This window comes from Triturus cristatus, chromosome 7 (genome assembly GCF_964204655.1).
Source record: "Triturus cristatus chromosome 7, aTriCri1.1, whole genome shotgun sequence".
Taxonomy (NCBI): domain Eukaryota; kingdom Metazoa; phylum Chordata; class Amphibia; order Caudata; family Salamandridae; genus Triturus; species Triturus cristatus.
This window is the reverse complement of record NC_140590.1, coordinates 1,021,961,948-1,021,984,097: the sequence shown is the minus strand read 5'-3', so window position 1 is coordinate 1,021,984,097 and position 22,150 is coordinate 1,021,961,948. Positions and strand designations below refer to the sequence as shown.

The 22,150-nt window shown below is 45.9% G+C and overlaps 1 protein-coding gene across 2 annotated transcripts in view; it reads right to left on the bottom strand.

The window, feature by feature from the left end:
• ERGIC1 (endoplasmic reticulum-golgi intermediate compartment 1) overlaps positions 1 to 22,150 on the bottom strand; it is a 335,849-nt gene that overhangs the window by 10,812 nt on the left and 302,887 nt on the right. For both annotated transcript variants that reach the window (XM_085618080.1, XM_085618079.1), the window contains exons 7-9: positions 13,231 to 13,291; positions 12,523 to 12,623; positions 10,640 to 10,762 (exon numbers count right to left, since the gene is read on the bottom strand). In XM_085618080.1, the coding sequence (XP_085474206.1) occupies positions 10,640 to 10,762; positions 12,523 to 12,623; positions 13,231 to 13,291 (285 nt within the window). The remainder of the gene's footprint in view (positions 1 to 10,639; positions 10,763 to 12,522; positions 12,624 to 13,230; positions 13,292 to 22,150) is intronic.

Below are 22,150 nucleotides of genomic sequence, written 5' to 3'. Positions count from 1 at the left end.
GGTCGCACCGTTTTCAACTCTTAAACGGCCAAATATATTAAAACAAAAACTCAGATTTGCCAAAATCTCCCAACGATTAAAATAACAAAGACTAACGAAGTGTAGATTTAACTCAAAGTACAACAATCTTGGTTCTAACCCATGCGCACGCTACAACATGAGAACATTTATTATTTGGCGCTAATAACTTCACGACCATACACGTTCCCGTCACGTCCCCCGGACTCATTTTTTTAACTTTAAATACATTTTCTATATCCTGGACATTTACTTTTTATTAAATAAAATTTCGATCTTGCATAAACAAAGCGTAGCCGACACAAAGAATGCCTTTTAGGAGATGGTCATGGTACACGTCTGATATAGTATTTTCGTAAGCAGAGGCATAAGGGAAAATGATTCAAAATGAAAGGATGAGGCACCCCAGTCTCCCATGTCTACGTTGAGTGACTTTAGGCTGAACGGGCACCCCTAAAGGTTAGGAGCCCTTGAAGGGCTGCCGTCCCCTCCCCACACGGCCCGCATAGGCCCCTGGTCGAAAGGAGTCACAGGCCGGGCGGACGACAACAACGCCACGTGGGAAAAAGGGGAGGGGGGGGGGGGGGAATGAGTGACAATTCCCACAAGCAAATGGTTTGTTTTCACAAATCCAAAAAGCAGTATGTCACATGAATTTAAATAATCATCTGGGATTAACAACTCCTAATTCATATGCAAAAAGCCTTCTGTCCCTCTGCTCGGAGCTGCCGCGACAAGGCTGGTCACTCGAGCGGCCAGGACCGAGTCCCGCACAAACAAGGGCATGTCCTCTTACCACAATGAGCTCTTCTTCACGACCTTTGCTCCAGAAATCAGGGGTCTATAGCCCCCCCTACCACCCCCACCCGTGGGTAAGTAGACTCCAAAGACATCCACTGCACCAATCAGGTTTGTGGGAACCTCATACCGGGGCCCGCGTGGGGAGCGGAGGGCGTGCTTGAGCGCATGTCCCCGCGTCCTTCATGGAGTCAGACCCTGTGGCGGACCTTTCGGCTGAAAGGCAGCCATTCCTCAATTCCCCTTGGTCGATGGTTTCGGCTGACTCTCGGGGTCTCACGGGTCTGGCATGAGGAGGCATCCGTTTCAAGTGGGGGAAGATCACAAGTGCGTCACTCTCTTCTCCGCCCCCCCCCCCCCTAAAATAAGACTATGAGGAGTCCAGTCCAGCCGTGACTTACCAGGGAGACCTGGCGTAATTGTACTAACCGAGGACTTGACCCGTGTGTGAAATTCGTGCAGGTCAGAGTCCAGTCAGGGCCAGTGCAAGCAATCGTCTTTTCGACGTAGGTAAACTACGACTTTTAAGTGGGATAATAGTACACACGGTCATTTACGGAGTTTCTAAAATGAAAAAAACCTACCTGAGAACAAGTTATCTTACCTAACCATCAATTAATAAACAAGGACACAAAAAAACTGAAGTTTGGTGGGAGAAGCCAAGAATGTAAGAAAACCCTTAACCAGAGTGGAACTACAAATTATATTGGGGCGGGTCAATGAAAATAACGTTTTTAAAATAAACTGGTAACAGTTACATAACTGGGGGCTCTGTATGATGGTCCAATGATGCCACTGAAGCGTTAATACCACCGAACAATTAAAACCACAAAGACGAAGGCAGAGTGGCTTGTAAATATCACCAGACCCTACAAGTGGCTCTGCTTAAATACGGTAGGTTACCAGTTACAGATATATGATATCCCGCAAGTCTCCACCCCGCATACCATCACAAGGCATTTGTTACTCCCCAAGGGCTGTAACAACGCGTTGCAATCTCCCCGCAAAATTTTACCACGCATACCATTACAACCTAAAGGCATGCGTGGTGAAGGCACATACTTACCGTAACCACTTTTTAAAGAGTAAGTATATCTTTTTTTAAATTCCCCCTAAAACCCATAAATGTCCATGTGTATCTATGCACCCCGAAAATAGTAAAATTACCTATACCACCCAAAAGCCAGACCCCCCCCCATAACTCTTAATTTACCAATAGCACCCCATACCCATCCTGAACCCTAAAATTACCATGGGCACCCCAAAACCCAAACAAACCCTGAAAATACCACTGTACCCCAAAACCCAATCCCACCATAAACCCTAAAAATACCCTGGGCAGCCCCTAACCCACCATGAACCCTAAAATTACCCTTGCACCCCAAAACCCAAACTGATCCCTAAAAATACCCCTGCACCCCAAAACACACTTGAAATTACCCTGTAAACCCCAAAAGCCAAACAAACCCTGAACCCTAAAATTCCCCTGTGCACCCCAAACCCTAAAAATACCCCTGCACCCCAAAACCCCAATTCACCTCAAAATTTACCCTAAAATTACCCAGGGCACCCCAAAACCCATTCAAAACCCTGAACCCTAAAATTCCCCTGTGCACCCCAAACCGCCTAAACCCTAAAAATACCTCTGCACCCCCAAACCCCAATTAACCCCAAACTTTACCCTAAAATTACCCAGGGCACCCCAAAACCCATTCAAACCTTGAACCCTAAAATTTGCCTGTTCACCTCAAAATCCAACCGTACCCTAAAATTACCCTAGGCACCCCAAAACCAAAACAAAGTCTGCAACCTAAAATTAACCTTCACACCCCAGAACATATACCCCTACACACCAAAACCCTATACTTGCGTTATACTTGCATATAAAATACATAAGCATTTGTCATTCATGCCTTTACAACGAAATTCATTGTAAAAGCATACGTGGTAAATGCATATACATTGTAAAGCCATGCGTTGTAATGGCATTGCGAAGTAATGGTAGTTGCGGGTTGCAAGGGTATTTACCCCAGTTACAAATGTAATACGTATGCCCCATTTTAATTTTGGTGCATAAAGTAGTGCAACTGAAAACGAGGGCGAGCTAACCTCTGGTGCGCAGTTTAACAGCAGTAAGGAGTTGAGACCTGAGAATACGCCAGGTAATTTTGGAATTACCAGGGAGTCCATAATTTCAGGTCTGATCCGCAAGTAATTCCTCATTTTCACCCGGTTTCCCAAAATATTTCGCCTTTCTGCAGCAGACATCTCCAGGAGCCATGTCTGCAATCACTTTGGGAACCTTTTTAGTTCCTTAGCCCCAAGGGCCTGTTACAAAGTTACTAGCCACATCTGAAATTAGGGGATTCTCATAATAAAGGACTACATTGGCTAAAGAAATCCTCGTTTTACAGGCAAATGATCTGAAGGGGCAATTACGAGGCATTCCAGTATCATGACGGCGTCCCTAAGAAGCCAGCCCTCACTAGTGATATTAGTTTTTGTTAAATCACACCATGAAAGTGCTGGAATACTTAATCCGTTTTGGTAAATGGAACAGTAGTACACGACGTATCTACCCTTGGCAACAGAGTCCTTATTACTACATCTTCCTACTATGCTCGTAAAATGGCAGCTCTAAAAACACCGATTTTTGAGCAAATAAAAAAAAAAAAAAAAGTAGTCAAGCACTGGAAAAATATTGGATTATAAAACCCATCATTTGTAAATTGTGTTCACATCCCACTACGCAAGCAATAATTCCTTTTCAAATTGTTAACATGCTTAAAAAAATAAAAAAAAATAAAAAAAAACTAAACACTTTCCTCTTCTATCCCTCCACTATCCATTTCAATCCAAAATAACTGACTAACACGTACACCTCTCAAATTAATTTCATATTTCACTATACTAATTCACCACTAATCCTTTATGGTTCCAGAGTAGCATGCTAATTGCTGAAAAAAACGATTCAACATCCCATCAGGGGTAGCAAGTGCTATATAAAAGCAAACCTTTTTCCCTCAATCCCTCCGCAATCCTTCTACTACAAATAACTGACTAACGCATCCAACACTCAAATTACTTTCATATTTCACTATACTAATTCACCACTAATCCTTGGTTCTGCTTCCTGTGTAGCGTGCTACTCGCTGAAACAGATCTTCAACACCCCACCAGGGGTAGCAAGCGCTATATAAATACAAATCATTCCCTCATCTAACCCTCCACTATCCTTCTGAATCAAATAACAGACCAACATATCCACCACTGAAATTACTTTCATATTTCCCTATACTAATTCACCACTAAACCTCTATGGGTTCCGGAGTAGCGTGCTACTCGCTGAAAAAGCGCTTCAACGCCTCAAAGGTAGTAAGCGCTATACAAATGCAATTACAATATAGCACTTCCATACAAATGGCTAACAAACATAAAAGTAACAGGGAGAGGATAAATTAAGTATTTGTACTTTATTTTAGACTAAGAACACAAGTGTGCCGTGTTCCCGCGTGAGAGAAGGTTATAGCTCACATAAATAGTGGCGCTGCAGCAGTAGAGCACCATGCAGCTAATAACGGCACAATAGCTTAACTGAATGAAAGTCGTGTTATCCTACTCTTGAGCGTCTTACCGGTAGTCAACAGTGCTTAATTTGTAAAATATTAAGTGCAGGTGCTCACATTTATGGGGGAGGCCACACCCACTTCCTCAGCTCCACCCACTTCCACCTCTGGCTCCACCCACTTACTCTATTGTCCCGCACCCACATCTCCTTAATGCACCCTCTCACATGCATTTCTACATGCAGCTCTTGGTGACAGGTAGACGTAGTAGCTTATTATATATTAGTATTTAAACTTATAGACTGAAAGTAATAAACGGATCTCCCCCACAAAAACAGTATCCCACTGAACTATTTGTTACACGTGCATTCTGATCTGCATGGTGCACACGCTTTGAAGCATAAACCCTCTGTGCTACCTTATGATGAGTCAAAAGTAAACTTCCACTAGACAAAGCTCGATTCTCTGTCCATCAGCTCCATTAACCACCAGTTATATTAACATTTTTATTTTTGCCAGAAAATTGCTGGAGGCAAGGAACACTGTAGCAGGTGTTTTCAACTCTATCATATATTTGAGAAAATGCCCCCCTCCCCCCCCCCCCCCCGCCCCCAAAGTCAACGCCCAGTGCTGTGGTGATGGTCACTCTGCCCTACTGCTGGCCCTGTGCAGGCATGTGTAGACCTGCCTGTTGCAAATATTCACTGAGCCAGGTGCACACAGTGTGGAGAAAGACAGATCTAAATTATTTCTGGACAGATGGAGGGATTCCGAATCTGCCACCGTTTTCTGGTTCATCGCAGATTCTAGTTATTTTCATAAGATGCAGTGATAACAGTAACCTAAGAAGGGGAACGTACCAGCCAAACCCACTCTTAAGTTATTACCGCCTTCTGTGCTGCCATTTGACTGTCTTGCGGGTCCTTCACAGCATGGCATATCACATCAGTGAATAAAACAGCTTCCTAATAATTGTCCAAGGGTGTCTCACTGCCTCTAATTAAATTTCAGCTGGTAGTCAGGTAGTGATACATAAAATTGTGGGCACTGCCGCACAATGCAGCGCCATTTGCCATTTCTTGTCGCATAATTTAATCAACGCTGTGCTGCATAAATTGGGTGTACTGCAGCCTACAAGATGCTCTTTGGCACACGATGTCACACTTTTTGGACAGGGTAACAACCTCACAGGACTGTGCTGCTTCGAGCAGCTTGGTGTCAAATCTGTGCACCACTGGCCCGCCACAGCAATGCCCCCCACCCCCAACCACCCACGGCTTCACAGGACGCTGCTGAATGCCGATTCCTTTCCCTTCTGCTCTGACTCTGGTCCCACTAAGTGCCCCTTGGGTGGGGGAGGGAGTTAGTGTGTCTTGCCCCGGGAAGGACATATTGCTACAGATGGGCCCGGTTGCCTCCCATGACGGAGGTGGTTTTCACAGGTGCCCCACAAGGGAGCTCCCGCCCCTCATTAACCCGTCTCCTTCAAGCTGTGGCAACCAGCAACCCTCGCCAGCAGTGGTGCAGCGACGTGGAATGGTCCTTAAAGGAAGCAGGGAAGGTGCCCAATAGTAAAATACAACCATATCTACAGAGAAATACCCTCCTTCGTTCTTGAACCTGGGTGCCTACACCTGTTGCACTAATGAGCAGTGGCGTGGCCAGTGAGTCATGGACCCTCGTGCAAGGATGGAAATGGGGGCCCTGGCTGCAGTTTGAATTATACAGCACAGCAATAATGGCTCAGGTAGGCCCCGCAGGCCTCTGTGTCCTGGTGCCACTGCACTTACTGCCCCTGCTAATGAGAGCTACGTCTCTGCTCTCCGGACTCTCGGTTCTCGGGTGGGGGCTGGGCGGATGTGGGTGAACAGAGCCCTACATCATAGGGCTGGACCCGGCGGCTGTAGGAGACCAGGCCTGGGCGGCTATGTGCGAACCTAGTTACCGTACGGCTCTGTGAGACCAGAGCCCGGGCTGCAGTCACTGGCGTGGCGCGACACCTTCGCTGGAATGGAGGCCGAAGCCCAGCCTCGAAGCCGGAGGGGTTATAAGAGGGCAGAGCCTTGACTTTAAAAAAACTGCCAGGCGTCTATGAGGGACCAGAGCCCGGGCACTAGACACCGGGCCGTGCGATTATGAAGGAATAGAGCCCAGGCTCCCTGACATGGGGGCCTGGCGCCTATGAGAGAATAAAGACTGAACTCCTCCAGGCCAGGTGGCTATGCAAGAATAGAGCCCAAAGCCAAGACGTGGGGCAGGTTGGTCACAGGCAGTTTGTGTGTGTGCTTCATGATCAGGCGGGAAGCTGTGGGGAGGCTTCGAATTTTAAAAAGTTTGTGGCGCAGCGGTCGCGCACACGGTCACTGCTTTTTCCCCACACAAATGAGAATGTGATTTTAACGAGTTTTATACAGTGAGCATGACCCGTGTGCCGTGTTGCCACCGTGTGATCTCACAGAAAATAGTCATGGTACATTTTACGCTCCATTACTTTATACTATTAGCAGTGTGTTACAAAACCAATACTTACTGGCATAACATTACCTTTAATTAATTCGAAGCGCGAGGCCTGCTGCAGCTTCAGGAGTCCAGAGTACGTACCACTGCTTGCTGTGATCAACTGATCTGCGGCTGCGCAGTATGCTGGTGCGGGGAAAAGTGTAGACACAGTCTGCATTGGTCCAAGTCAGGACACCTGACTTGGCGATTCAATGCCAATGAGGGAGGGCTAATTTTGTTTTGCAAGCGTGAGTGGTCATTTGTAACGCACTAGCACTGCACTATGTTTGCGGGACCTGTCGCCAGGCTGTTACTCTGAGGCAGGGCCCCACGCAGTTTTTGGTGGTGTGCGTCTGTGTCTCATGATAAGGAGGGCAACCTCGGCACAGCATCGAATTTAAACAAGCATTTGCAATGCAATAGGTCTCGCATTTACGAGAGTTTGAGCTATTGGCATTGTAAATGACAATGCCTTTTATTTATGTGTTGTTTTTTAAACAGATAAATAAAAGGCATTGTCATTTACAATGCCAATAGCTTAAACTCTCGCAAATGTGAGGCTGATTGTATTGCAAATGCCAGCGCCCATGCTATAAAAAAAATTAAAAAGCATTGGGAGAGAGCATGTCCTGCCTGCTGTGCTGGGAGCCTGTAATTAAAGCAAAGCCTACCAAGTAACAACACTCCTAACAGGGGGTGTCACCATGGGAAGTTACAAATTGAGACAAGGTGGTACTAAGGAGGGACTACTAAGCCTATTGAGCAAAGAACTGCCACAGTCTACAGTGGACAATGACACAAGCCAATTAAAAATGTGGGCGGAGAGGGGAAATACGCCACACCCACCCAGGAGGGGGAACACGCCACACCCACCCAGGACGGAAAACACGCCACACCCACCCAAGAGGGGAAACACGCCACACCCACCCAAGGGGGCCTGGTCCAACATGGCTGCGGCTCGGTGGGGCTGTCAGAGAGAGTTGTGAGGTGACGAGCACTGCCAGAGCCCCATGCGCCCTGCACCTCTTTAAAAGCAGCTCCACATCCGGGCCGGGAGGAGACCTGGGAGGGCAAGAGCTGCCTGGGCATGCGCGGTACCTGGAACTTTTCGCCCGCATTCTAAGTTTCGAGTCAGCCTGGGTGAAGTGTCCGTCTGTGGTGATTGTGCCTGTGTGTGAGTGAGGTGTGCTGTCTGTTTGTGCTGTGAGAGCAGGAAGTGGGTAGGTTTTGTATCAATGTCCACCGGCCCCCTCCAGGCGCCTGGCGGGCTTTGTAGTCGGAGGTCCGTCTCGCTGTCTTTTCCGCGTAGGTCTTTGTGAGGCCGCTGGAACAGATGAGGCGGGCCCAGGCATCTGCTGAGAAGGCTACTTGTCTTTCTCTCACAAAGGAACGGGTTACCGGCCTTTAGTGTTCGCTCGAGGAAGTAGGGAGCATAGCGCTGCACACCCGCCGACCGACTGTATAAGCAGAACAGCTCGACGATCACCGGTGCTCCATTTTATGAGGGAAATGCGAGAATTTTGTGGCACCACTGACTGTGGGGGCGTGCAGCTCAAACGCCTGATTGTTATATGGAAGTAAATAACATATGTCCGATGAGGCCCATTAGGATTACTCCACCCCCCCAGTCCCTGAATGCAGCCCAAATGTGTTAAACCCTGGCCGGGAAAGAACCCGAGCGGAGGCCTGGCGAGGACCTATGGTGTAGTGTTGTGTAGCATTGCATTCGTCGGGTTTCGATTGGGAGAACTTGCATAACAGCTTGGGAAACGTGACCCTCGGAGGCTCTAGAAGAGCGTTTTTCACCCCCAGTGGGGGAAGGGTGGTACGAACAACGCAACCCCCAGGCGTCTCCGTTGCACACTGGTGTTCTGATCTCCCTGGCTCGAATGGCTTACTCGTGTGCATGTCTTAGCCCACGAGCAGTTTTATGTTACTCACAAGGTTATGGTTTCCCAACTCCTTTCAAAACGTGTTCAAGATCCCCGTTATTGGTTTAGTTTGCCTGTAGCAAGTAACTCCTCAGTTTATGTTACGACTGGCTTCCGTGGTTGCTGCCTTGTAAACTATGTACCAAGTGTTCAGCATTCTTGTTGTGGTAGTGGATCAGCACCATCTACTCTGCCAAATCACCCCTTTTGGGTTACACGCCAGCGAACCCAGTGTTTAACCTCGCCTCAGGTGACTGAGAACACGTACTTGGGCTTACCACCTGTTATCTGTCAGTCACTGTTATTTTAGGACGAATGCCTCGATGCTAGGAAGGGGTTGTAGATTATCAGATTCGCTTTCAAATTGCCACTCTTGCTGGAGCATTCGTAGTGATGGAGAAATTGGCTGGATGCCTAAGCAGATCAAATAATGGTGAGTGGTTGCTGTGTGGTACTGCAGACCGTTCGTGGAAAACTGGTTTTTTTCACGACAGATAATCACCCAGAGAAGACACGTCGCATAAAGTGCATGCGGAAACCACTACTCTGGGGCAGGTGCATGTACATTTATTTTGTAGTGCTGCAACACCCATAAGGACAGGAAACACGCCACACCTACCCAAGGGGCTCTGGTCCGACATGGCTGCGGCTCGGTTGGGCTCTCAGAGAGAGCTGTGAGGTGACGAGCACTGCCGGAGCCCCACGCGCCCTGCTTTGTGTTATGGTCCTATGCTCTGTTTGTGTACGGTTAGGTTGCATAGAGGGATTTTGTACCCTTAATGTTACGTGAAACGCGCAATAATGATGCAGTGCACCAGCTGTTAGTGTGCAAAGATGGTATCGAAGGACACATACAGGAGCAGCGGTTTAAACGAGTGCTAGACTAACGAAGTGAAAAAAAAACAAAGAGCACACAAGAAAGCGACAAACAAGCAGTTTGGAAGGGAAACAAAACGGGAAATGGAAACAGCTGTTTAAAAATTAAAATCTGACAAATGCAAAAAAAAACAAGTTAGGACTATTGGCTTTGTCAATCGTTGTTAGTTGCATAAGATAAATTAACAGTAACTGTGGCTTGTATATAATATTGAAAAAGCATCCACTTGAAGCCCTAGTGACACCACGACAATGTTACTGCTCCTGAGTTTCAAAAAAAGGCACAAGAATCCAAAGCAGACATGGCGAGTAAGTTGGCTGAAGAGGTGGGGGTGGCAAATGGTGTTCACGGGCGCTTTGATGTCCTCAGTGGCCGCGCGGCTCACTGAAAACATCAAAGCACCCGCGAAATGTAAGTGATCGCAATCGCGATCACACTTCAAAGCGCGGCTGTGTGACAGGCGAAAGTGAAAGACGAGTGCTTTAAGGCTGCCAAATGGTGCGCGCGCCCGGCACACATGCACAGTAGTTGGCGGCCTGAAAGCACTCGTTTGCACTTCCAAAAGTGCTTACTATAAGTCTCGCCAGAACAGCGCTAAAGCGCTGTCTCAGGCGAGACCTAAAAAGTTTACGCACAGGTGAGAAACATCAGGGGGGTTGTTGTCACGATTATAAAGGTCTAAAATGAGAGACAACCATCATATGAATTGGCAGGTATTTCATAGACCCGGCCCGGAGTAATAAGTGCCGGTGCTAAGCACCAGAAAGCTCCAGCACAAATTAAGCACTGGTAGTCAAAAATGCATGGGATGAGCAAGATTAAAACTAAACTAGATGTCAGGCAGGACAATGCACCAATCAGCAGGTTAAATATTTCCTCCACCTGTCAGGTTCCAGCTCACGCAGTTTCACAAAATGCGCACAAGCGGAAGTGGCGTCAGAGGCACTCACCGTTGTGATGAACCGGTACAGAGGCTGCCTCCGCTCTGTGTACTTGACTGTGATCGGGCTGAGGTCGTAGCGGAACCAGATAGCGGGTATAATGCGCCCAGTGTGGCTGTATGCAACGTATTCCTAAACAAGTGAATTAAAGAAAACGTGTTAGGAGTCAATCAGATACAACACTGGAGCAATGACACAACCCACACAAAAAGTACATGGCACCAAACCTTTTAACCATTGCTCTCCTACAGTAGCACAGTGCAATCAACAGTGTGAACAGGCACTACTCGCAGTTACTCACTTGCACAGTAAACACCCCCTCACCCCTCCCCCCCACCCCATGCTGATCCTTCCACAGCAGAGGTGTGTCAAACCCTGCAAACACTCACCAACACTTCGATTTTGCTACTTTGTGCCATTGAGTCTTGTACACAATTATGTATTTACAGCACATGCCACATGAACCAGTATCTACAGCACACATTTCCAGCAAAAAAATCTTGTGCCCAGCTCAAATTAAGTAAAAGGTACCAGAAGAACTTCCATATGTGATGCCGAAGTGGCAGACATTTTGAAAAAGTTAATTGGTCAACTATCAGTTACATATTACTTTATTTCGATTTGAAGCTGCAACCAAAGAGGAGAAACGTTTGCCCCTAGCTGTATAATGTGTTAAAAAGTCAAAATCTCCAAATAAAACCGCTAGAGAACGTGCCACACAATTTTCCCATTCTTTCCAAATAATTTAGACAAAACTGCTGCACAGTTCGATTCCTCCAGTGCCACATAATTATAGTTTCTGCGCAAATAATCAATCTTGAACCTGGAGGCAACAGAACTAGAAAAAAGGTATGCTTTAATGGTGGACAAGAGGCCTAAACGAGGTAAGATTTTGCCCCACGTGTGGAGGACTGACTCAGCGTTACCTACCTTGCTAGGTTGAAACAACAAGGACCACTATTCTAAGACTAAAAAACCTATTGTTCAAGCGCCAAGAGCCAATTCATTGTGTGCTACATCAATAGTCATTAATACTCTGCTTGTCACTACTTCAATTGTGTAACCAAATCTCAGGCAGAGGTAGTCTAGTTTCATTCTGCCTTCAAAACATTGCAGCGACTGTTAGAGGCCTCAAGTGCACAGGGGCAGAAGTGTTCCACGAACAGGTCTCCCTGAAATGACAGTACTTTACTTTTAGCTAAAGGCTCAATTTTGCCGCACCCCATAAAGAGGGTCTGAGTAAAGACAGGGAAATTGTGGAGGAAACGGGTGCTACAAAAGAAAGCTAATTTTGTCTCATAAGATATAGGCTAAGGCTTTTTAAAAAAATATAAAAGACACAAAGGCGATAAGCGTAACAAGAGACGAGAAGCTCAAGAAAAGGAGGTGAAGAATGACCAAGGGCAAAATTGGTAGAGAGGCGGGGTGAAGTGCAAAGGGTTGGAGAAAAGAAAGAGGCGCTTGAGGTAACAGAATGGACCAGAGAGGAGTGGCAGGATGGACCAGAAGAAAAGGTAGTGGCAAAGAAAGCAAGGCAACGGCAGCTGAGGGAGTTTTGGAAATGAAGGGGACCAAAAAAAAACAGGGATAAGGAAAGCGAGCATGAGGAAAGATGTTAAGTTGGAAAATTAGTAATAAAAATGAACCAGAAAAGAACACAAAGTGGGTATGAGTTAAAGAGGAGGAATGTGGCCGAGAAAAAAAAACTAACTAAAGACCAAAGAAGCAAGGAAAAGTCAGCATGAGAAGACGGTCAAGAAAAAAAAAAAAAAGGAGAGCTGGGCGGTATGAACGGAGCTTCCTCCAGCACACCTACACATTTTGGGATAATGCAACAGAAAGGACAAACTCACACAGATGTGGTCTCAAGCACCCTAGCGCTTTGCCCATACCTTGTTTGCCACGGTGTACTGGTACGAGTACATCTGCTTCCCCTTGATATTTTCATAAACAGTCGGAACGATCTTTAGGATGTAATCGTGAGACGCCAGTGCTAATAAACAACAAATACAAGGAGGAAACAGTAATATCAGCAAAAGCTTGGAAATGAGTCGCAGCTAACCAGCACATCACTCTCCAGAGAACAGGGCACATCCTACATGACCATTTATCTCATGGCACCATCCAAGAGATAAAGCACCTTCTAACAGCACCAAATATTCCTCATGCCTCCATCATACCGTGCCAGCAACCCAAGGCAGAGTCAACAGGTTACATCCATCCATCAACTTCCTAGTTACCAACGTTATCGTCTTATAAGGAAGAGGTCGGTTGTATGGTGTCCCTGGATAAACAATGTTATGCAATAACACCATTCAATGCATCCCCGCTACAGTCCCATCACTACCAAGACAATATCTGTCCTATGAAGTGATCAATGGATCCAGCAAGATAGGGTCTGCTCCCCGTGCAGTTATTTGTCCCTTTAGTGTCCAGAATTTCAGTCATAATGGCATAGTCCTATACTGCACCCCTCCAATTTTATTTCTGCGCATGACTTCCTTGCGCACTTCTGCTACAGCAGGCCTGGCTTTTCGATAACCCTTACACTACCGATCTAAGAGTGTACCCCACTCAAATTGATGCTTGTAGGTACATACGGTTTGAAAACAGCCGATCCGCTCCAGCCAGTGCGTTGAACGCTCCATTGACATTTGCAACCTGCAAAGGAGAGAGGGAATGAGCTTGAATCCTTAGAATTCGTGCTATTGTGATAGAATGGCGTACGCTGCAAGTCAGAAGACCTGAAAATTCAGCTTCAAGGCGCAAGTTTGTCTAGGAGGCCAGCCATCACCACTTCTCTGAAGGGCACACCCAGCTAATCTAACAAATTTGCAAATGTTACACAGCTTGACGCCAACAACTGTGTGTTACTTAAAGTAACACAGCAAACCCAGGGTTAATAATGTTCACTTAAAGCGCCAAGGAGCAGCACCTTTAAAGCACTTCACTCCGTTACCAATTACCACTGACCAGAAAATTAAATCACATTAAGAAAATTTCCTACTGTCATAAGCGATCGCTTAAATGCACGGTTGAGTATACCTTTCATGATACGATAAGGTGTACATGAATATGCAATATAAACAAAATAACAGAGGTAAACCACATAGAAACATTTCTTGGAATAAAAGTGAGAACAAAGTTCTCGTGTTTCTAGGGATATTTCGTTAAAGTTGCCAAAAACACGTGTTGCATTTAAAAGGTATAGTACCGCAATATGTGGAATGCTGAAATTTGAACGGTCACTCATTCAAAAAGGCTATCATAAAGGAAACTATAGTACCAGGTGGAAATCTGTATTTACCATATAACGCATAAGTTATAGGTATTCACATAAAGAACATACTGAAGTTTAGGTGGTCAGGCAATTATGTGATCAGCAGCATAAGAACGTTATGGCATGAAGGCCATGCTTGTGACAGGTACTGCCTTTGTCCCTGGAAACAGACACAAGATACTACAGCAAGCTCGTTGGATTGTTGAGTAGCTCCTATTCAGACCTATAACCCTAAAGGAGTAGTAAAGCCTAACCGTCAAGACTTGCTCTTGAAGATTGGTTGGGAGGTATGCCAAATCTTAAAGAGTACATATCGAACAAAAAAAAATATCAAAGTAGTGTTTGTTTTTAACAAAAACTAGCTAAGACGGTTTTTACTTAATACAGTTTGCACCTTAACACGGGGTCAGTGTAAGGAAGTGATTTAGATCTGCAGTTTTCTTCAGAAGAGATTTTATTTAAGCTCAAACACAAAACCCACTCAGGCAACTCGAGAAACGATTAGTTCCTGAAATCAATAATGCCACCCAGCGCTGGAAGCATGGTAAAAAGACTCAATATACCATATTTAAAAATATGACATCCCCTTCCCCTTATTGTCTTAAGAAATACATATAACTGAAAAATATATTGAAAAATCAAATGTACGTCCTTAACAATGAATATGCACAAAAACTCTCGTATATAGATAACGGAGACAATATCATATTTTTAGATGTGCTGGTGGGACGAACCCTAAATGTACTTTTGCTCCCCATTTTCACTTCCTGATTTGCTGACAAAACCCTCAGTTTTTGTGCCTTCTTGTGGGACAGACACTCAAAGTCCTTTCGCTCTCCACACTCATTCGTCCATCCACAAGATCATGGAATCCCTACTCCTCATGAGCTTGTTTCCATGCTCGTTTCTCTCTTTACATACAGTCACCGTCGGCATATTTCACAGATTCCCTAAGTAGTTCGCACTGGAAAAAAAGTGTGTCCTTCTACAACAATGGTAACACTTTTTCAGAATATTTGTTCAAAAGATGTTTTAGACCGTTTATATCCATCCTTGAAGTCCTCATCTACTCCAGAGACATCCGCAGGCTCAGTAATATTTCTAAGTGCAACTGGTAATGTTTTAAAATTCTACCTTCGACCCGAAGACTGTTTCTGAATGGCTAAAGAGCTTTTTGCAACAGAAATGCCACCTCCCACCGCTTCTACGTATTTATCAAAAGCTTCCGGACCGTCTTCCTAGGACATCATTGTTGCAAAAAAATGTTGGAGGTTCTTAAGGACTGCATGGTCATAAAAAACAATCAAAAAAACAAAAAAAACCATTTACCATAAAATAATAAGAATATTAATTTTTAAGCTATTTTAGCTCTGTTGCTTTAAAACAAACGTAGTCACTGTTGTCATACTACTAACTACTTGCTCTGTCAGTCGAGGTTTTAAGATGCGTAGGTCCAGACTATCAATGAAAACAAACTGAAATAATTAAAGTCGTCACTGCTGTCTTGGTGTATGCAGTGTTCCAGATTCAGTGACCGTCTTTTACATAAAAGCTAAACGCGATTAGTTCTTTAACCCCTTCGCTGCTAGGCCTTTTCCCCTCCTGTGCTAAGCCCTTTTTGGGCTATTTGAGGTAGTGCGCGCTTAGGCCCCTGTAACTTTTTGACCACATTAGGTATCCACGCCAAATTTGCGTCCTTTTCTTCCAACATCTTGGGGATTCTAAAGGTACCCAGGGTTTGTGGATTCTCCTAGAGGGTTCCCAGAAATTAGTCAAAATACAGCAATTTTTTTTTTTTTTTGTGAAAAATGTGAAAAATGGGCTGCAAATGAAAGCTTCTGGGTTTTTCTCTGCAAATGGTATCAAAAAAGGGTTTGTGGGGCTGAAATCACAATTTCTCCAGCTTTTAGGGAATGACAGACTTTTGTTAGAAAACCAACATTTTTTACACAGTTTTGGCATTTTTCTGGGACATACCCTATTTTTGCTATTTTTTGTGCTTTCAACCTCCTTCCAGTTAACGGTAGAAAAGGGTAACAAAACAATAATGGATCCTGGAAAGCTATACATTTTTGAAAAGTAGACAAAATTCTGAATTCAGCAAGGGGTCATTTGCGTAGATCCATCAAGGTTTCTTTATAGAAATTTACAGGCAAATATATGAGAAATTAAAAATTTGTTGAAAAAAGCAGCCTCTTGAGTCAACGTTTTTACCTGTAACTTCTTCGAATTATGACATCTCTTTGAAAGCAATGTACCGTTACATCCGGTAGACCTTCCTGGTTGTGTGGACATATAGGACTTGTAGGTTCATCAAGAGCCCAACGAACCCAGAGTAGAAAAATGAGCAGCATTTTGTAATGTTTTTTTTTTTTGGTCCGGGTATATAGCAATTATTGTGGGAAAATGTATACTTGGAAAAATCGGTATGAAAGTCACCTATGTATTTCTGAAATGGGAACAAATTACAGAGTTCAGAAACAGTGCATATTTGCACATTTTCGAAATTGGGAATACTCATATTTGCATGACAATTATTGGTCATTTTTCAAAATGACTTTTTTTTTACACAATGTCTTTCATTTGGAAGGGAGAAATGCATCAAAAATCAACAGGTAATAACAGTAGCTTTACAAATTTGAACTACCCTAAGTCTCCCGAGAAAAATGGTACCTCACTTGTGTGGGTAGGCATAGTGCCCACGACAGGAAGTGGCTCAAAACCTAAGGTGAACACACCACATTTTCACACTGAAAATTTACACTTTTTTTGCAAAGAGTCTAGCTGTAGTTTTTGAACCCTAGCCCTGCCGGCACCTAGGGAAACCTAGCAAACCTATACATTTTTGAAAACTAGACACCCAGGGGAATCCAGGATGGGGTGACTTGACTGCCTCCCACCATGGTCTGTTACCCAGAATCCCTTGCAAACGTAAAAAATTGAAAAAAAAACCACATTTTCCCCACATTTCTGTGATGCAAAGTTCTGGAATCTGCGTGGATCCACAAATTTCCACCCACCCCGCGTTCCCCAAAGTCCTACGAGAAAAATGGTACCTCACTTGTGCGGGTCGGCCTAGTGCCCGCGACAGGAAACGGCGCAAAACGCAACGTGGTTTTGGAGTGAAAAATGACCCTTTTTTTGGCAAAGTGACTAGCTGTAGATTTTGTACCCTAGCCCTGCCGGCACCTAGGGAAACCTAGCAAACCTATACATTTCTGAAAACTAGACACCCAGGGGAATCCAGGATGGGGTGACTTGACTGCCTCCCACCATGGTCTGTTACCCAGAATCCCTTGCAAACGTAAAAAATTGAAAAAAAAACCACATTTTCCCCACATTTCTGTGATGCAAAGTTCTGGAATCTGCGTGGATCCACAAATTTCCACCCACCCCGCGTTCCCCAAAGTCCTACGAGAAAAATGGTACCTCACTTGTGCGGGTCGGCCTAGTGCCCGCGACAGGAAACGGCGCAAAACGCAACGTGGTTTTGGAGTGAAAAATGACCCTTTTTTTGGCAAAGTGACTAGCTGTAGATTTTGTACCCTAGCCCTGCCGGCACCTAGGGAAACCTAGCAAACCTATACATTTCTGAAAACTAGACACCCAGGGGAATCCAGGATGGGGTGACTTGACTGCCTCCCACCATGGTCTGTTACCCAGAATCCCTTGCAAACGTAAAAAATTGAAAAAAAAACCACATTTTCCCCACATTTCTGTGATGCAAAGTTCTGGAATCTGCGTGGATCCACAAATTTCCACCCACCCCGCGTTCCCCAAAGTCCTACGAGAAAAATGGTACCTCACTTGTGCGGGTCGGCCTAGTGCCCGCGACAGGAAACGGCGCAAAACGCAACGTGGTTTTGGAGTGAAAAATGACCCTTTTTTTGGCAAAGTGACTAGCTGTAGATTTTGTACCCTAGCCCTGCCGGCACCTAGGGAAACCTAGCAAACCTATACATTTCTGAAAACTAGACACCCAGGGGAATCCAGGATGGGGTGACTTGACTGCCTCCCACCATGGTCTGTTACCCAGAATCCCTTGCAAACGTAAAAAATTGACAAAAAAAACACATTTTCCCCACATTTCTGTGATGGAAAGTTCTGGAATCTGCGTGGATCCACAAATTTCCACCCACCCCGCGTTCCCCAAAGTCCTACGAGAAAAATGGTACCTCACTTGTGCGGGTCGGCCTAGTGCCCGCGACAGGAAACGGCGCAAAACGCAACATGGTTTTGGAGTGAAAAATGACCCTTTTTTTGGCAAAGTGACTAGCTGTAGATTTTGTACCCTAGCCCTGCCGGCACCTAGGGAAACCTAGCAAACCTATACATTTCTGAAAACTAGACACCCAGGGGAATCCAGGATGGGGTGACTTGACTGCCTCCCACCATGGTCTGTTACCCAGAATCCCTTGCAAACGTAAAAAATTGACAAAAAAAACACATTTTCCCCACATTTCTGTGATGGAAAGTTCTGGAATCTGTGTGGATCCACAAATTTCCACCCACCCCGCGTTCCCCAAAGTCCTACGAGAAAAATGGTACCTCACTTGTGCGGGTCGGCCTAGTGCCCGCGACAGGAAACGGCGCAAAACGCAACATGGTTTTGGAGTGAAAAATGACCCTTTTTTTGGCAAAGTGACTAGCTGTAGATTTTGTACCCTAGCCCTGCCGGCACCTAGGGAAACCTAGCAAACCTATACATTTCTGAAAACTAGACACCCAGGGGAATCCAGGATGGGGTGACTTGACTGCCTCCCACCATGGTCTGTTACCCAGAATCCCTTGCAAACGTAAAAAATTGACAAAAAAAACACATTTTCCCCACATTTCTGTGATGGAAAGTTCTGGAATCTGCGTGGATCCACAAATTTCCACCCACCCCGCGTTCCCCAAAGTCCTACGAGAAAAATGGTACCTCACTTGTGCGGGTCGGCCTAGTGCCCGCGACAGGAAACGGCGCAAAACGCAACGTGGTTTTGGAGTGAAAAATGACCCTTTTTTTGGCAAAGTGACTAGCTGTAGATTTTGTACCCTAGCCCTGCCGGCACCTAGGGAAACCTAGCAAACCTATACATTTCTGAAAACTAGACACCCAGGGGAATCCAGGATGGGGTGACTTGACTGCCTCCCACCATGGTCTGTTACCCAGAATCCCTTGCAAACGTAAAAAATTGACAAAAAAAACACATTTTCCCCACATTTCTGTGATGGAAAGTTCTGGAATCTGCGTGGATCCACAAATTTCCACCCACCCCGCGTTCCCCAAAGTCCTACGAGAAAAATGGTACCTCACTTGTGCGGGTCGGCCTAGTGCCCGCGACAGGAAACGGCGCAAAACGCAACATGGTTTTGGAGTGAAAAATGACCCTTTTTTTGGCAAAGTGACTAGCTGTAGATTTTGTACCCTAGCCCTGCCGGCACCTAGGGAAACCTAGCAAACCTATACATTTCTGAAAACTAGACACCCAGGGGAATCCAGGATGGGGTGACTTGACTGCCTCCCACCATGGTCTGTTACCCAGAATCCCTTGCAAACATAAAAAATTGACAAAAAAAACACATTTTCCCCACATTTCTGTGATGGAAAGTTCTGGAATCTGCGTGGATCCACAAATTTCCACCCACCCCGCGTTCCCCAAAGTCCTACGAGAAAAATGGTACCTCACTTGTGCGGGTCGGCCTAGTGCCCGCGACAGGAAACGGCGCAAAACGCAACATGGTTTTGGAGTGAAAAATGACCCTTTTTTTGGCAAAGTGACTAGCTGTAGATTTTGTACCCTAGCCCTGCCGGCACCTAGGGAAACCTAGCAAACCTATACATTTCTGAAAACTAGACACCCAGGGGAATCCAGGATGGGGTGACTTGACTGCCTCCCACCATGGTCTGTTACCCAGAATCCCTTGCAAACGTAAAAAATTGACAAAAAAAACACATTTTCCCCACATTTCTGTGATGGAAAGTTCTGGAATCTGCGTGGATCCACAAATTTCCACCCACCCCGCGTTCCCCAAAGTCCTACGAGAAAAATGGTACCTCACTTGTGCGGGTCGGCCTAGTGCCCGCGACAGGAAACGGCGCAAAACGCAACGTGGTTTTGGAGTGAAAAATGACCCTTTTTTTGGCAAAGTGACTAGCTGTAGATTTTGTACCCTAGCCCTGCCGGCACCTAGGGAAACCTAGCAAACCTATACATTTCTGAAAACTAGACACCCAGGGGAATCCAGGATGGGGTGACTTGACTGCCTCCCACCATGGTCTGTTACCCAGAATCCCTTGCAAACGTAAAAAATTGACAAAAAAAACACATTTTCCCCACATTTCTGTGATGGAAAGTTCTGGAATCTGCGTGGATCCACAAATTTCCACCCACCCCGCGTTCCCCAAAGTCCTACGAGAAAAATGGTACCTCACTTGTGCGGGTCGGCCTAGTGCCCGCGACAGGAAACGGCGCAAAACGCAACGTGGTTTTGGAGTGAAAAATGACCCTTTTTTTGGCAAAGTGACTAGCTGTAGATTTTGTACCCTAGCCCTGCCGGCACCTAGGGAAACCTAGCAAACCTATACATTTCTGAAAACTAGACACCCAGGGGAATCCAGGATGGGGTGACTTGACTGCCTCCCACCATGGTCTGTTACCCAGAATCCCTTGCAAACGTAAAAAATTGACAAAAAAAACACATTTTCCCCACATTTCTGTGATGGAAAGTTCTGGAATCTGCGTGGATCCACAAATTTCCACCCACCCCGCGTTCCCCAAAGTCCTACGAGAAAAATGGTACCTCACTTGTGCGGGTCGGCCTAGTGCCCGCGACAGGAAACGGCGCAAAACGCAACGTGGTTTTGGAGTGAAAAATGACCCTTTTTTTGGCAAAGTGACTAGCTGTAGATTTTGTACCCTAGCCCTGCCGGCACCTAGGGAAACCTAGCAAACCTATACATTTCTGAAAACTAGACACCCAGGGGAATCCAGGATGGGGTGACTTGACTGCCTCCCACCATGGTCTGTTACCCAGAATCCCTTGCAAACGTAAAAAATTGACAAAAAAAACACATTTTCCCCACATTTCTGTGATGGAAAGTTCTGGAATCTGCGTGGATCCACAAATTTCCACCCACCCCGCGTTCCCCAAAGTCCTACGAGAAAAATGGTACCTCACTTGTGCGGGTCGGCCTAGTGCCCGCGACAGGAAACGGCGCAAAACGCAACGTGGTTTTGGAGTGAAAAATGACCCTTTTTTTTGGCAAAGTGACTAGCTGTAGATTTTGTACCCTAGCCCTGCCGGCACCTAGGGAAACCTAGCAAACCTATACATTTCTGAAAACTAGACACCCAGGGGAATCCAGGATGGGGTGACTTGACTGCCTCCCACCATGGTCTGTTACCCAGAATCCCTTGCAAACGTAAAAAATTGACAAAAAAAACACATTTTCCCCACATTTCTGTGATGGAAAGTTCTGGAATCTGCGTGGATCCACAAATTTCCACCCACCCCGCGTTCCCCAAAGTCCTACGAGAAAAATGGTACCTCACTTGTGCGGGTCGGCCTAGTGCCCGCGACAGGAAACGGCGCAAAACGCAACGTGGTTTTGGAGTGAAAAATGACCCTTTTTTTGGCAAAGTGACTAGCTGTAGATTTTGTACCCTAGCCCTGCCGGCACCTAGGGAAACCTACCAAACCTATACATTTCTGAAAACTAGACACCCGGCGGTTTCCAGGGAGGTATGGCTTGCGTGGATCCCCCAACGTTTCCTTACCCAGAATCCCCTGCAAACCTCAATTTTTGCTCAAAAAATCACTTTTTTCACACATTTTGGGGTGGGAAAGTAGTGGCATCACCGGGCTCACACAAATTTACCACCACCCAGCGTTCCCCCAGGTCTCCCGGTAAAAATGGTGCCTCACTTGTGTGGGAGGCCCAAGTACCCGCGGCAGGCAAGGGCCCCAAACGTAGTGAGGCCACCTCAAGATGGCCTATCGCCAAACCACCTGGTTTTGCAAGGGGGGTCACTTTGGTTTTTGGCCCGGTGCGCGGCGGCCATCTAGGGAAACCTACCAAACCCAGGCATTTTTGAAAACTAGACACCCGGCGGCTTCCAGGGAGGTATGGCTTGCGTGGATCCCCCAACGTTTCCTTACCCAGAATCCCCTGCAAACCTCAATTTTTGCTCAAAAAATCACTTTTTTCACACATTTTGGGGTGGGAAAGTAGTGGCATCACCGGGCTCACACAA